The 14697-nt window shown below is 55.6% G+C and overlaps 1 protein-coding gene across 5 annotated transcripts in view; it reads right to left on the bottom strand.

Annotated features, from left to right (window-relative positions):
* DLG3 (discs large MAGUK scaffold protein 3) overlaps positions 1–14697 on the bottom strand; it is a 185201-nt gene that overhangs the window by 68265 nt on the left and 102239 nt on the right. For all 5 annotated transcript variants that reach the window (XM_050964919.1, XM_050964918.1, XM_050964921.1 and 2 more), the window contains 5 exons: positions 13265–13389; positions 11572–11741; positions 10979–11115; positions 8267–8411; positions 7815–7974 (listed from right to left, as the gene is read on the bottom strand). In XM_050964919.1, the coding sequence (XP_050820876.1) occupies positions 7815–7974; positions 8267–8411; positions 10979–11115; positions 11572–11741; positions 13265–13389 (737 nt within the window). The remainder of the gene's footprint in view (positions 1–7814; positions 7975–8266; positions 8412–10978; positions 11116–11571; positions 11742–13264; positions 13390–14697) is intronic.

The raw sequence follows: 14697 nt of genomic DNA on the forward strand, positions 1-14697 counted from the left end.
TCGGGGCGTTAGGAGCTCAGATGTTCTCTCCTCCTTCCTGCAGGCTGCATCATACTCCTGAAGGGAGGCTGACCTCTCCCGAAGTGAGGCCATTTATACAGCACCTCTCCCCCCACAGTGCTTCCACACCCCGATTAACAGACAGGGTCGCTATGGAGACGAGTAACCCTCCCACCGGAGGGGGGAGACAGAAACAGTCCCTGCCCCAGGAGGCGGACAGGCTAGTCCGGGCCCAGACTGCCCCATTCAGAGAGAGGCAGGCAGGGTATGACTGCGGAGGGGAGGCTGTGAGGAGGGGGCAGTGTGAGGGGGAGTATAAACCCCACAGTGGTAAGAAGGGGTTAATAGAGACCTCTATTAGCCCAGCGTGTTCCAGCTGGAGATCTGTCAGACTAGGGCACAGTCCAGAGGAAGGTGTTCACAGCGGTGGGGAGGAGACCCAGGGGAGAGGTGGGCTGGAGTCCCTGCTCTGGCAGGAGTCAGGCAGAGAGGGAACCATGGCAAAGCTGCAGGGGTGGAGATAGCACCTGTGCTGAACCTTGACAAAGGAGCAGAGCTCCAGGGCGTCGCCCTGTGGGCTGATGTTCTGCAGAAGAGCGGGGAACAGGGGAGAGCCTAAGGTGGGCTAAAGGCTCCAGCCTGACACAGGTAGAAGTTGCTGAGTACGTATTTTGTCTGATGCTGGGGGTTTGCTGAGCCACTCCAGGGAGAAGCCCTGGGAGCTGCTGCTCTGGAGGAAGAGGGAGACAAAAGAGGAATCCAGATGTACCGGAGGATGTTCTGTTGATTACTCTTATTTTGTTGGACATTATTTGTTTGGGAGATTGATACCCCAGAAGGGGTGGAACTATCCTGGGGCCTGGCCAGAGGCCAAGTCTTCACCATACTAGGCCACTGAAATCCTGAGGAAGAGCTGCTGAAATGCCGGGCCATGCCATAAGTTGCTTGGATGGTGATTCTATGGCTGGCCGATGATGTGAAATTCCAAGTCCGGGCCCACTCTATCCTGGGCTCAGGGAACTGGGGAGGCTGCAAACCGTGGAGTGTCTCTTGCTACTGCACAACTTCTGGGAATAACACTTGGTTATTAGCGTCTCAGCTCTTGGCACACCATGGCCTCTTCTGCACGGAGTGACTCACCCACGTGGGACTGGAATGAGACAGCACCAAAATCATGGCCCCTTTTGTTCCAGTCAGGACTTGCCCCGAATACCCTGCCTTGTGCTAGTCCTGCATGGCTGGACTCGTGTGCTCTGTGTCCAGCGTCTCTCTCTGGACTGTCTATATTAGGCTAGGACTCAAGGAAAGGAACCAGGTTTTAATCTGGTTTAGCACAGGTTCACCCAAAGAGGTTTCTAACGTGGTCTGGGCAGCCAGTGTTTAACCACACCTCAGACTAGACAGGACTCAACTAGATGAGGCTAGCAGTGTTCTGACATGGTGTGGCCCCATCCCCACTGCCTGGCCAGAGCAGAGCAGCACCTTTAACCCTGCTTCCTTAGCTGTATTTGAACCACTCTGTGGATGCGGGTCTGGGTGCATTTCCTCTCAGTTGCTCCCTTTCCCTCTTGGCTTTGGAAGCCACATCTGAAGTGTCTGCCTGGAGTAATGGATGGCAGCTGCCTAATGTAAATGCTTCGTCCCTGCAAAGGCACAGGCACAGAGTGATCTCAGCTTAGTCCTATGGAAAGTCCATAAATGGCTATTAGCCAGGAAGGGTAAGGAATGGTGTCCCTAGCCTCTGTTTGTCAGAGGATGGAGATGGATGGCAGGAGAGAGCTTACTTGATCATTGCCTGTTAGCTTCACTCCCTCAGGAGCACCTGGCATTGGCCACTGTCAGTAGACAGATACTGGGCTGGATGGACCTTTGGTCTGACCCAGTACGGCCGTTCTTATATTCTTATGTTCTTTGAAACGTCACGTGGCTGGCAGCACAGGCGACTGGAGGGGTTAGTTTGTAAATAGGCGAATGACTTGGCCAAGAGCTCCAGGAGCAGATCCCCACCCCAAAAGGGGACATCACTCACTCGCAGCTGGGGTCCATGGTAAAGCAGGCTGCAGGTGGCGTGAGCTCACTTCAGCATACCTCCATGGCAGACAGGAGCTCACTGCCAGCCCCTGACACACAGATTTCCCTTGCAGAGCGTGCTGAAGTCCCCCACCCTATGGCAGCCAGAAGCAGGCAGACAGCTCTCCTCTGTTTCATCCAGATTTTAAATGAAAGAAAACAATGGCCCAGCCCCAGAGCAGCTGAGTGGTTCCTGGGCTCCTTCCTCCAGTCACAATCAGACCGTGTTGAGGGCCTCTCCTCGGGCATGACAAACAGCCTGGGCTGCAGTCACGTTCCAGGGCAGAAGGAGGTGGCTATGCAGCCCACACAGACTCCTAACTTTCTCCAGCTGGTGTCCCACTCTAGGCAGCCCTTTCCTCTCCAGGATCAAATGCACAAGAAGAACTATTCTCCATACCAGCACACAAGTGTGTCCCCTGCACCATAATAACCTGCTACTCACATGCACCATGCCTTAAGGGTGTCAGGACACAGTAGTGTCTGGAAGTGCCTTTGCTCCTCATGACAGACCATGGTCTTTCACAGCTGGAGTATCCCCATGTGTCTCCTGTATTACAATGCAAGGAAGACCTTGGCCCGGACCCTCAAGCTGGACTTAAGCATTTTTGCAACAACAGCTACAAGGGAGTTGATCCTATTATCTGAGGCAGGTTTGCTAAGGAGTTCATGCTACAGCTGCTGCTGTTGTTGAAGAAAGCTGCAATGTCACTACAGTCTGATCTTGTTTTCTTGTTCACCAACATCAGCGAGAAAAACCATCCAGGACTTTCCAGTTGTATCAGAGACCTGCTCTGCTTCCTTGAGCCTTGGCAAGGCCTCTCCATACTACTCCTTTGTGGGCCCCAGCGCTCGCACATCTACACACAGCTTGACCTCCTGGAATCACAATGGCCACTGCTATAGCAGGGCAGCACTGGTGGCCTGGAGGTTTGATCCACCATTGAGCCCAGCCAGTGAGTTCTGTCCACAGTGAAAAGTCCTTGGCTCTCTGGCTTTGCAAAGAGAACAGAAGGCACGCAATGCTGGGTCTGAAAGCTGTGCCTATACAGAGGTGATCTCCTGGGCTTCGTACAGCTCTCCTTTTGTTGTCTCCAATGCAAAACAGAAGGAAAACACAAGACCATAGACACAGGCATTCTGCATCAGCCCAGTGCTCCAATCAGTCCAGTATCCTGTCTCCAACGGTGACCAGCCCCAGATGATTCAGAGAATGACAGAACAACAAGATCCCACCAAAGGGCACTCTGTAAGAACCTGGAGCGATAGATAGGAAGAATAGGATAAAGCCCCGAAGAACTAAGTCTCGTATCCATCCAACAGATCTCAGTGATGATTCACACCCTTCTCTTCTCTTACGCTTACATGAGAGTAGGATGCAGTTAGTGAGGAGCACATTGCCGCATTAATGCCCCAACCCTCATATCAAACAAAATGCAGTGGGGTCTTTAATGACTACAGAGAGGCCAGGACTTTGGTTTTATGCCTTACACCACCCCACCCACCAAAAACCCACCAAAAAACCCCAGCTGCCTTCAGCAGTCCAGCACCCTCTAGCAGCACGGTGGGCACTGGGGTCTGTGCTAACTGTAGGCTCTTCCTGAACCAACACTACGCCCTGCGGTGCCACCCCAGGCAGGGACAGGGGCTAAGTGCTGACTCAGTGGACAGCTGGCTACCAGAGCTCTTGTGACATCAGAAGGAAAGACCCCTCGCTGCCCTCCGGGCTAGAGGTGACTGCTGGTCATGCAGCAGTAAAACGCATGTGGAGACTGCACTGGCTTCTGCTCAGGGCCCAGAGTGCATCAAGGTGGTTTTGCTGCACATGGTACACGAGGATGAGTTGCTATTTAGTGTCTACTCAGATAGAACTTCTCCAGTGAACAATTCCCTCACATCCCCTGGCCTAACAAGTGCCTAGGTTTCCGTTACCACTATCTTCCCTTCTGGCCTGAGTGGGTGAGAGGGAAGCCGCTTGCACAATGAGCCAGAGCAGGGGCACGGCATGGGCACTGTCTGCCATGGGAGGTGAGCGCAGGGCTGGCTGCGGAGAACGCAAGTGCTGGAGGCAGCTCACTGAGATGCAGTGTGAAGCTGGCATAGCTGAGGAAGGCAGCGCGCTCAGGCAGAGCCCACCACACAACATATCAAAGCCTGCAGAATACTGCAGCAGCCGGCAATGGCCTGTTAGACGGCTCCCCCCAGCCTCTGCCTTGATGGCTCCTGGGCAGTCTTTTGCAGCATGCAGTAGCATCCTCTAGTGACCAGTCACTGGCACGGCACCACAAACGGCCCAGTCACTGCTGCTTCACGCCTAGTCTATGCTAAGGGTCTGGAGGGAGAGGAGGGGCTGCTTTAACCATGTCTGTCCCCATGAATGCGTCTCTGACACAGAAAAGCCCGTCGGTAATGGGCCCAACATGAATGATACATTATAGCCTCCAGTCATAGCCCCCAGTGTTAGGGCTCCCAGGGGAGCTGGAGCCGCAGGACCTTTAAATCAATCAGGGGCTCCCAGCTGCAGAGGTGGCTGGGAGCCCCCTGGGGATCAGGGGCAAATTAAAGGGCCCGGAGCTCCTGCCGCTGCAGGGAGCTCTGAGCCCTTTAAATCCCAGCCCCAGCCCGGCCGCCGGAGCTATGGGCGGGATTTAAAGGGCTCAGAGCTCCCAGGGCTACAGGCAGCCCAGAGCCCTTTAAATCCCTGCCGCAGAAGCTGGTGCGGTCTGGCACGGCGTACTGGTTCTTGCCGGTATGCCAGACCGGACCGGCTTACTTTCACCTCTGGTACGGGGGCACACGTGCATGTTCAGGGCAAGGTGAAGGGACTAAGCTGCTTGACTACATTTGAACTGCCCTGGACACGCAGGAGCTCCTGTTCAGGGAGAGAAATTAAAGCAGGGACAGAGCCCAGCCACCTGGACCTGAGTGACGGGGCCCAGTGGCAGCACAGGGCTGCAAAGGGGGCCCCAAGCTCTGGTGGGGCTCGGGACCAAATGCAATGCAAAACGCTGACACTACGCATAGGAGCTCCGCCATTCCCTGCTGAAACAGCTAATCGGCTGCTGTATCCACACCGTGTGTGCTCATCTCCCATTGCCAAGGAAACACAACCCTCACCTCGCACATCAGTCCAACCCCAGTGTGCCCTCGGATCGCCTTTCACACAACGCGGAGCACCCTAATCACTGATGCTGGGAGACCAGCATGTCATGATGTGATGCTGCTGCCACAGTGCAACAGCACCAGGCTGTGACACGAAGCGGACACGCGAGGACAATTTACAGTTCTTGATTATTTATATCTGGGACCCAATAACGTGCTCCAAGGCTGGGCAACCCCACCCCGAGCCAGTCCTAACCCTTCCCGTCCCCCCGACCTCCATCCCGAGCTGGTCCTAACCCTTTCCGTCCCCCCGACCTCCATCCCGAGCTGGTCCTAACCCTTCCCGTCCCCCCGAGCCGGTTCTAACCCTGCCATCCCCCCGACTCCCACCTCGAGCCGGTCCTAACCCTTCCCGTCCCCCCGACCCCCACCCCAAGCTGGTCCTAACCCTTTCCGTCCCCCTGACCTCCATCCCGAGCTGGTCCTAACCCTTCCCATCCCCCCGAGCTGGTTCTAACCCTGCCATCCCCCCGACTCCCACCTCGAGCCGGTCCTAACCCTTCCCGTCCCCCCGACCCCCACCCCAAGCTGGTCCTAACCCTTTCCGTCCCCCTGACCTCCATCCCGAGCTGGTCCTAACCCTTCCCATCCCCCCGAGCCGGTTCTAACCCTGCCATCCCCCCGACTCCCACCCCGAGCCTGTCCTAACCCTTCTCGTTCCCCCCGACCCCCACCCCGAGCCAGTCCTAACCCTTCCCGTCCCCCCGACCCCCACCCAGAGCTGGTCCTAACCCTTCTCATCCCCCCAAGCCGGTCCTAACCCTGCCGTCCCCCCGACTCCCACCCCGAGCCGGTCCTAACCCTGCCGTCCCCCCAACTCCCACCCCGAGCCGGTCCTAACCCTGCTGTCCCCCCGACTCCCACCCCGAGCCTGTCCTAACCCTTCCCGTCCCCCCCAATCCCCACCCCGAGCGGTCCTAACCCTTCCCATCCCCCCAACCCGAACTGGTCCTAACCCTTCCCGTCCCCCCGACCTCCACCCCGAGCTGGTCCTAACCCTTCCCGTCCCCCCAAGCCAGTCCTAACCCTGCTATCCCCCCGACTCCCACCCTGAGCCAGTCCTAACCCTTCCTGTCCCCACGACCCCCACCCCGAGCTAGTCCTAACCCTTCCCTTCCCCCCAACCCGAGCCGGTCCTAACCCTTCCCATCCCCCAGACCCCCACCCCAGGCTGGTCCTAACCCTTCCTGTCCCCCCAAACCGGTCCTAACCCTGCCGTCCCCCTGACTCCCACCCCGAGCCAGTCCTAACCCTTCCCGTCCCCACGACCCCCATCCCGAGCTGGTCCTAACCCTTCCCATCCCCCCGAGCCGGTCCTAACCCTTCCCGTCCCCCCAATTCCCACCCCGAGCCCTGCCGTTCCCCCAAGCTGGTCCTAACCCTGCCATCCCCCTGACTCCCACCCCGAGCCAGTCCTAACCCTTCCTGTCCCCATGACCCCCACCCCGAGCTAGTCCTAACCCTTCCCGTCCCCCCGATTCCCACCCCGAGCCGGTCCTAACCCTGCCATCCCTCCTGACCCCCACCCCAAGCTGGTCCTAACCCTGCCATCATCACCCCAACCCTAAAGCCAATTGTAGCCCTGCTGTTACCAAACACTAAAGTCAGTTCTAACCCTGAACCAACACCAGCTGTATGATGAAAACAGAGTAGCCAATCACAGTAACAGTGACTAAATCCCTTTGTCTTTCTCTGCCTCAAAGAGCTTTGCCTCCTACTTCAAACTCACCCAAAACCCATTTCTGCTCCCTGCTCCACCAAGAGAGAGGCAAGAGCTGGCACCATTTGGAACCAAGTTGAATTGCTCTGTGTATGATGTTAATGATGAGGAGGAACCTGAGAGTGACATGCAGGAAGCAGGAGAGCTCAGAGCATTAGCAGAATCCCTGCTGCATGAACAGTTTGAAATGAACAGTTGGCAGAGGAGCCCTCTGAAGACCCAGGACTCTCAGAGCAGAAACGCATGCGTGGCCCAGGGTGAAGAGTTGTACTTGGGCTGCCAACATTTTTACATCACTATCATCCCGAAGGTCCTCAGCATCATCTCCAGAGGTTTCAGTGCACTGGTGGGGAGCGTCCCTGGGCTCTGAGCCGGGGAACGGCCTGAATTGCCTGTGTGGGATTCCACCGTAAATGTGATTTGCATTTACAGGATTTTAATGAGCAAAGGAAACGAAAGCCAAAGAATCAGAAACATAGAAGCACTTAAGTCTCAAAAGAGTTCAAAGAGAAACAGAGGGGGCAAAGGGGAATGGGAGGGACATGGAGAATGGGGTCAGAGCCACTGAAACAATCTCTGTAGCTTGGTGCTTATCTCTCAGCATTTCCACAGGCCCAAGGAAGCAGAATCTGCCCCAGGGACTTTTAAAGAATGCTAAACCCACTGAGAAATAGGGGTTTTGTGCTGGCACCTGCTGCAAGGAAGCTCAGCACCTGTGGCCCTAGGCCTGGGGACGGATTCACTGGGTCAATAAATATTGTCACTCCACCCACAGATTCCTTGGAAAAGAAGAGAGGGAGGGAGGGGGAGAGCTCCCGGAGCTTTTTCTCTGAGCTGTCTCTACCCTCAGGTCCTTGCTCACCTGGTGAAGTCTTCCTCCCCAATCATATGTCGAGGGATGGGTGAGTACCTAGATGGGGTCGCCTGTGCAGGGGCTGGGTAGGTGGGTTTGTTTTCCACACTGCCGAGGTAACCCAGACTGGCGTTATGGCTTATGTGGTTATCGGCCAAGGCTGAGAAGGCTGCAGAGAAGGAAAAGATAAAATCAGGAGCAGAAGTCCTGGGCCCGGCTGCTCTGGTATACAACGGGGTGGAAGAGCCCTGTGCTCTCATTGCTAGTGCACATTTTTCTACAGTGCCCCAAGCCCCTCCCATTCCCTTTCACATTCTCACATGCCCCTCTCCCTTCGGCCCTGCTGTTCCCCCCCACATCCTTCCCGAAGGGTTCTTGTGGCCTTCCCCTGCGGCCGCTGGCGCGGTGGCACAGCTGTGTTCTCCTGGGAGCCGGGCTGAGGCTGAGGCTGGCGTACGTACTGCTGGCATAGTCGGGGGGCGCGTACATGTCGCTGAGGTGGACGTTGCCAGGCTTGGCCACTTTCAGGTACACCATGTCGGAGCTGTTCTTCAGAGAGGCCACTGCCTCCTCGTGCCGCACGTCCTGCAGGTTTGTGTTGTTCACCTGCGAGAGAGAACAGGCCCTGGCGGTGAGGGAGACGGAGGAAACAGACGGAAAGGCATGAGAGGCAGATGAGAGGTCGGGGAGGAGAGAAAGGGCTGGGTTCAAATGATCCCGGCTTTGTTTCATTAATACATCCCCGGTGAAGTGGGATACGACATGTCTCCAAGTGGTGTTTCAATAGCATGTGCTGGGTTGCGTCTCAGCTGCAGAAACAGCTAGAGTCTGTTTCCCAGGCAGCATGCAGCAAGGTCAGGCATTCACCGGGCCTTTCAAACACTGCTTCTTTGCAGCCGCGTTGGTCCCAGGTATCTCTTATGGGACTGACTTCCGTTGGAGGGAGAGACAAGCTTTCGAGCTTCACAGAGCTCTTCCTCAGGTCTGGAGAAGGCAACCAGCATGTCCAAGCTAACCGCAAGGTGGGACAGATTGTTAAGCATAAGAGGCTCACACATGCTGTAGGAGACCACTTAAAGTGAAGTGGGCAATTAAGGGTTAGCGGGCAGAAGGGTGTGTTAAAATGGTTGTAATGAGCCATAACACCAGTTTCTCTGTTAAGACCATGGTTCTTAGTGTCCAGCCGAGTTCTGAATGGAAGTTCCCAGCCTTGTCTCTAGAAGGTGTTGTGCAGATTTCCCGTGAGGACGAGGGCTGGGGGATCGATACCAAGTGATCCCTTTTCAGGAAAGTATTCACCCACAGGTGACAGGGTGTTCTTGTCTTAGGACTGCCTAAGCCTTTCTTTTGGATATCATCAAATAATTACAACTCAAACTTGATGGGGACCACATCCTTAAAAAAGTCTTTTCCAAATCCCCTTTTCTGGCCTCCAAACAACCCCCAGGCTCGCCCGGCTCATCATCAGAAGCAAGCTCTACACAGACCAGGAGACGCCAACTCAAAGCAGCACCAGACCCTGCCAGAACAACAGATGCAAAACTGCAGATACATCCCTGCTGATACAATGATCAACACCCCCCACAACGCACCTTTCAGAATCCATGGGCCCTACACAAGCCTATCGCAACGTGTGCTGTACCTCATCCAGTGCGCTCAACGCCCCAATGACAACTATGTGGGTGAAACCCAACAATCACTGCACTCCCGAATGAACTCACAAGAAAAATAAGACAAAAACACCCTGTCACCTGTGGGTGAACACTCTTCTCAAAGGGATCACTTGGTATCTGACCTCCCAGTCCTCGTCCTCACAGGAAACCTGCACAACACCTTCTAGAGACGAGGCTGGGAACTTCCATTCAGAACTCGGCTGGACACTAAGGGTATGTCTATACTACCCGCCGGACCGCCTGGTAGTGTTCGATGGATTGGGGATCGACACCCGTACTCCACCATGCCAGGAGGACTATGCGCAGTTGACGGGGGCATCGCGGCAGTCGACTCGCCACCATGAGGACGGCCAGGTAAGTCGAACTAAGATACTTCGACTTCAGCTATGCTATTTGTGTAGCTGAAGTTGCGTGTCTTAGTTCAAAACCCCTAGCTAGTGTAGCCCAGGACTTAGAACCATGGTCTTAACAGAGACACTGGTGTTATGGCTCATTACAACTATTTTAACACACCCTTCTGCCCGCTAACCCTTAGTTGCGCACTTCACTTTAAGTGGTCTCCTACAGCATGTGTGAGCCTCTTATGCTTAACAATCTGTCCCACCTTGCGGTTAGTTTGGACATGCTGGTTGCCTTTTCCAGACCTGAGGAAGAGCTCTGTGAAGCTTCACAGCTTGTCCCTTCCTCTAACAGAAGTCGGGCTACTTACCTTGTTCCTCTTTTACACACTGGGTATTTGTTTATCTTCATGACACAGAAAGTTTTCCTTACAGTGCCAGTTGTACCTGCTCCGGGTCTGCATGCTGCTCATCTCACTGCCCCACCCAGCCACTATCCCAAAATACAGGCACACGATCATTCTCCAGCTACCCTTTGTTCATTCAGTGCCCGGAGTGCGGTCCCTTCCCCGCCACAGGGAGCTGTAGGGATCACTGACTTCGGTGCACAGCAAATCTCAGGCACGTCATTAATGTCATGTTTGGGAATTCGCTCAGGGCCCCTGGCCCCAGCCCTGCCAGGACATTCACCTTGTCAGCAAACAGTGATAGTAACAACCAGAAACAATCCTACATCCCGCAGGCCACATTCACCAGCTGCTCTGTGTCATCCTGGCGATGCAAAGCAGCCACTACCCACAGGTCTGTTCTGTGACAAGCTCTCCCCTGTCCCTTCTCCATTGCCCTGATGGGGATCCAGCTGGTGGGACTTTGTCATTATGGCAATCTAATGATCAGTGAGTACAAATGAACAACTCCTGCTCATTGCCCACTGGGGCACACCGATGTAACCCCAGGCGCTCAGGCCTTGGGAAGGAGAGCTTGTGCTCTTCTGGTGGGGAGAAAGGGGCTTTGGAGCAATGGAAAACCCAGGCTATATATGGAGTAAGAGCCAGTGCTAGGAAGAGAGGGCTTTAGAGCAGATACCTCACATAGACATCCCCTGGCATCCCTGCCTCCCTCTGTCCGTCTCCAGAGCCCAGAGGAAGGTGCGTGCACTCACCGCCAGCAGTCGGTCCCCAATCTGCAGCCGGCCATCCTTCTGGGCAGCCCCTCCCTCAATGATCTTGGTGATGTAGATGCTGTTGTCTCCTGGGATGTGCTGGTTTCCGATTCCACCTGCGATGCTGAAGCCTAGTCCTGAAGGGAACACAAGAGGCAATGAGAGGAGACTGAAGAGTCAGTAGATGGTGAGTGGAAAACGCCTGCCAGGGGACATGGGGCATTTACAGTGCCAATGGGCTCGCTCCCCTTGGTGCCTCCATCCAGGCTTTCATGCCGCTCCTCCTGTTGGTGCCCTGTTACTTGGGCTTGGCTAAGCACATGGAGCAGATGGAGAGGATGGTGGGCTCTGGTCCCTGAGCAAACGGGGACGTATGGAGAGGCCAGTACGCTCTGACTACCAAGTGCTGCTATACCCACACTTCTGTTCAACTGGCGCAGGGAAAACTGTGCAGCACAGATCCTGAACTGTGATTTCCCAGGCCCCACACAGCTTGTTGCTGCCCCTCAGTCCTGACCCACAGCCCCCAAGGCCATTTCTGTCCAGGTGACAGGGGCTGGGTTAGGCTACTGCGGCCATTTAAGAGATTTCACCTTTGGGTCCTTTCATCAGGTTAACTTCCATGATAGTCTCAGGTGGGGGCTGCCTCCGACGCACCACAAGTCGAACCACCGGGCCTGCTTCCTTCAGCGCCTCCACTGCCTTGCTGTGCACCACCTCCGAGACATCCACTTCATTTACCCGCAGGACGCAGTCGTTCACCCTGCAAGCAGCACATTCATCACTGGCTGGACCCTGGATGCTCTCATCACAGTGTTTAGACAGCTCTTGCCTCAAATCTCTGAAGAATCTCCTGGGAGTTCCCCTGCATCCACTGACCTCCAATCTCCTCTGACCACTCCACACCTTGGCCAAGGCTACAGATCTCCATCCAGACCCCCGGGAACTCCACTGAAAACACAGTTCTCTCTCTTTCCATCCGACTGAGCCCCAGAGATGCTGAATCAGGACACTGGGCTTGTGGACAGGACTACAGTACGGACACTCTCATGCCAAGCACAGCCGCTGAGCAGGAGGTGGATGGAGAGCGGCCTGTGATGGGGTGTTCACCCCACACTTGCTCCAAAGGGGTTAATGGAAGACAGGTGGGCCAATTAACCTATCAGGCTGAGAAGAAAGCCCTAATTAGGGGAAGCTCACCTGTGTGGGAGCAGGTGGGGCTTCTAGAAAGCCAGGGAGCTGATAGCAGAGAGGGGCTGCAGGGAAGCAGTCTGCAGTTACTCCCCGGGAGGAGGGAGTTAGGGCTGGCAGACCTGGTGGGGGGAGCCAGAAGGAGCAGGAAAGTCTCAGGGAAAAGGCAGCAAGGTTCAGGCAGACCTTGACTGCTGATCAGATGGTCCCTGAGCTGGAATCCGGAGCAGAGGGCAGGCCCGGGTTCCGCTGGGGAAGTGGCACCATGGGGCAGTGAATGGGAAGACTGCCTAAGCCTGCTGGAGAGAGCGGCTGCAGGATGTGGAATGAGCAGCAGAAGGGGGCCTTGGACCTGGAAAGAGCTAATCCTCAGAGTGGCCAGGAGGAGGCGCCACCTGCGGTGAGTGGGGGATCCTGCCGGAAGGATCCTTCAGCATGACAGAGGGGTGAGAGAGATGCCTCAGCTGGGGGACAGGGAAGCATGGCAGATCCCTGACACAGAGAGCGGGGACAGGGGGTCTGATGACTCATTGGTGGTAAAGGGGGAGATAAAGAGAATAGGCAAAGAAAGCAGTCCCCAAATTCTCTTGTCCCAAATCACCCTCGACTGCAGCCCATTACCCCATTCTGCCTGCAAGGAATTCAGCCCCTCTCCTTGTACTGCCAGCACCACCCTGCTACTCAAAAGCTCCACACACACAGACCTCTGCCGACGCCTCCCAGTTTCAACCTGCAGCTCCCGGCTATCCCAGCTCTGGGCTCGCCCACAGCACCACAGAGTGCTGCTGAGCCCCCGGTCCTGACCCTAGGCTCCCTGCTCCTCCTGGCAGGGGTCTCCTGTCAGGAGAAGCTGCCAAATGTACCAAGCCATGTGAACAAATTCTCTGACAGAGCTGAGACTCGCCAGCTCATTGCATAGGGGAGCCTGTTCCGCACTGCTGGAAACCCCTGCGCACTAACCCTGGGCTTCAAGTCTGCCTATCCGCTGGGCCTGGGAAAGCACCGACCTGTGCAGCATTAAAGTCATAACGAGCTGCTGCCAAGTGACCCCAGTGCATCGTGCTCAGGCCAGGACAGCAGTTTTCAGGTACTCACCCCAGGCGGCCATCCATAGCTGCAGCTCCACCAGGGATGATTTTCGTGATAAAAATCCCTGGGTCATCAGGAACATGGGGATTGTCAATTCCCCCTGCAATGCTGAAGCCAAGGCCAGAGTTACCCTGGGGAAAAGCAGAACACAGGGAGCCTTTCTGAAGAGGGAACTTGTTACCCCCCGGGGCCAGAGGCTGAATTAGGGCACCACCCTCCCCTCTTTGATGGTGCCATGCCAGTGAAACCCGCTCAGACCAGCAACTCTCAGGATGGCACAGTAGTGCTTGCAGAATCTGGGTTCATCTGGGTCTCCCTGGCTCTCAGGCAGGCTGAGAGGAAAGTGGTTTACAGAGGCTCACCACGCGGCCTGAGGTGCTCTGATACTCTAGCAAGGCGTGCTGAAAAGGTGCAGCAGCAGAATGGGAGACGCTAAGAGCCAGAGCTTTCCCTTCCAGGAGCCACGTCTCTGCTGACAGCCTGAGCCGGGGTAAAGCTACCACCAGTGCCAGCTTCCAAGGAGGAGATCCCAATGTCTGCCAGGGGAGAGAGCCACGGCTTGTGCTGGTACCAACATGTCTGCTCCGATGACACGGGGAATCTCCTGTGCCTCCCAGGAGAGAACATCTGCACAGGGGCTCAGCACAGAGCCAGTGTGAGGCAAGGAGGGTTTTAGAGAAGAAACCTCACAGAGACCTCCCCTGGCATCCCCACCTCCCTCTGTCGGTCTCTAGAGCCCAGGGGAAAGTGTGTGCGCTCCCCGAAAAACTCCAGAAATGTGGTATTTGGATTCTGATTCTCTCAGATGCACCAGTTTACACTGGGGTCTAACTACTGACTTTGGCAGAGTTATTCCTGAGGCACGCTGGTGTGAATGGGTGGAGAACAGGCCCCCGGTCTCTGTGTTGGAGTACGAATGACAGAACTCTGGAATGGCCAGGTGTACACACAGCTCTGTTATGGGCCTGGGGCAAGAACAGGGACAATGCAGAATCACGTTCTGCAGGGTCCTCCTTTCTGACACTGAAACCAAGTGACCTGGGCATTGTCCTTTCTTGGTGAGAAACCATGTGGGTGGTGCTGAACGTCCAGCTGGGGTTCTTATGCTGCACTCCTCCCTGCCATATCCTAGTGCCTAAGGGATCTGCTGCCCACACCCCATCTCTCTGTGTCGCAAGCCCAGCAGCACGGTTCTTGCTTGCAGCAGCCTCGGTTAGTGACAGGCCTTCGGATTAAGTTTCCATTCTCCTACATGGGGTTGGAGTGGACAAGACCACCTTGGTTTGCTGTTCTGCCTTGGAAAAGCATATTTTCTCCTTGTCTCCTCATACAGAAACGCCGACAGCTTGTTGTCTCGCCCCCCTCATGACTTTCTCACAAGGGAGACCTCGGGCTCTGGGTCACCTCTGTGGCCCAGGACCCTAGAGAACTTGGCTGAT

The sequence above is a fragment of the Gopherus flavomarginatus genome, chromosome 8 (genome assembly GCF_025201925.1).
Source record: "Gopherus flavomarginatus isolate rGopFla2 chromosome 8, rGopFla2.mat.asm, whole genome shotgun sequence".
NCBI lineage: Eukaryota > Metazoa > Chordata > Testudines > Testudinidae > Gopherus > Gopherus flavomarginatus.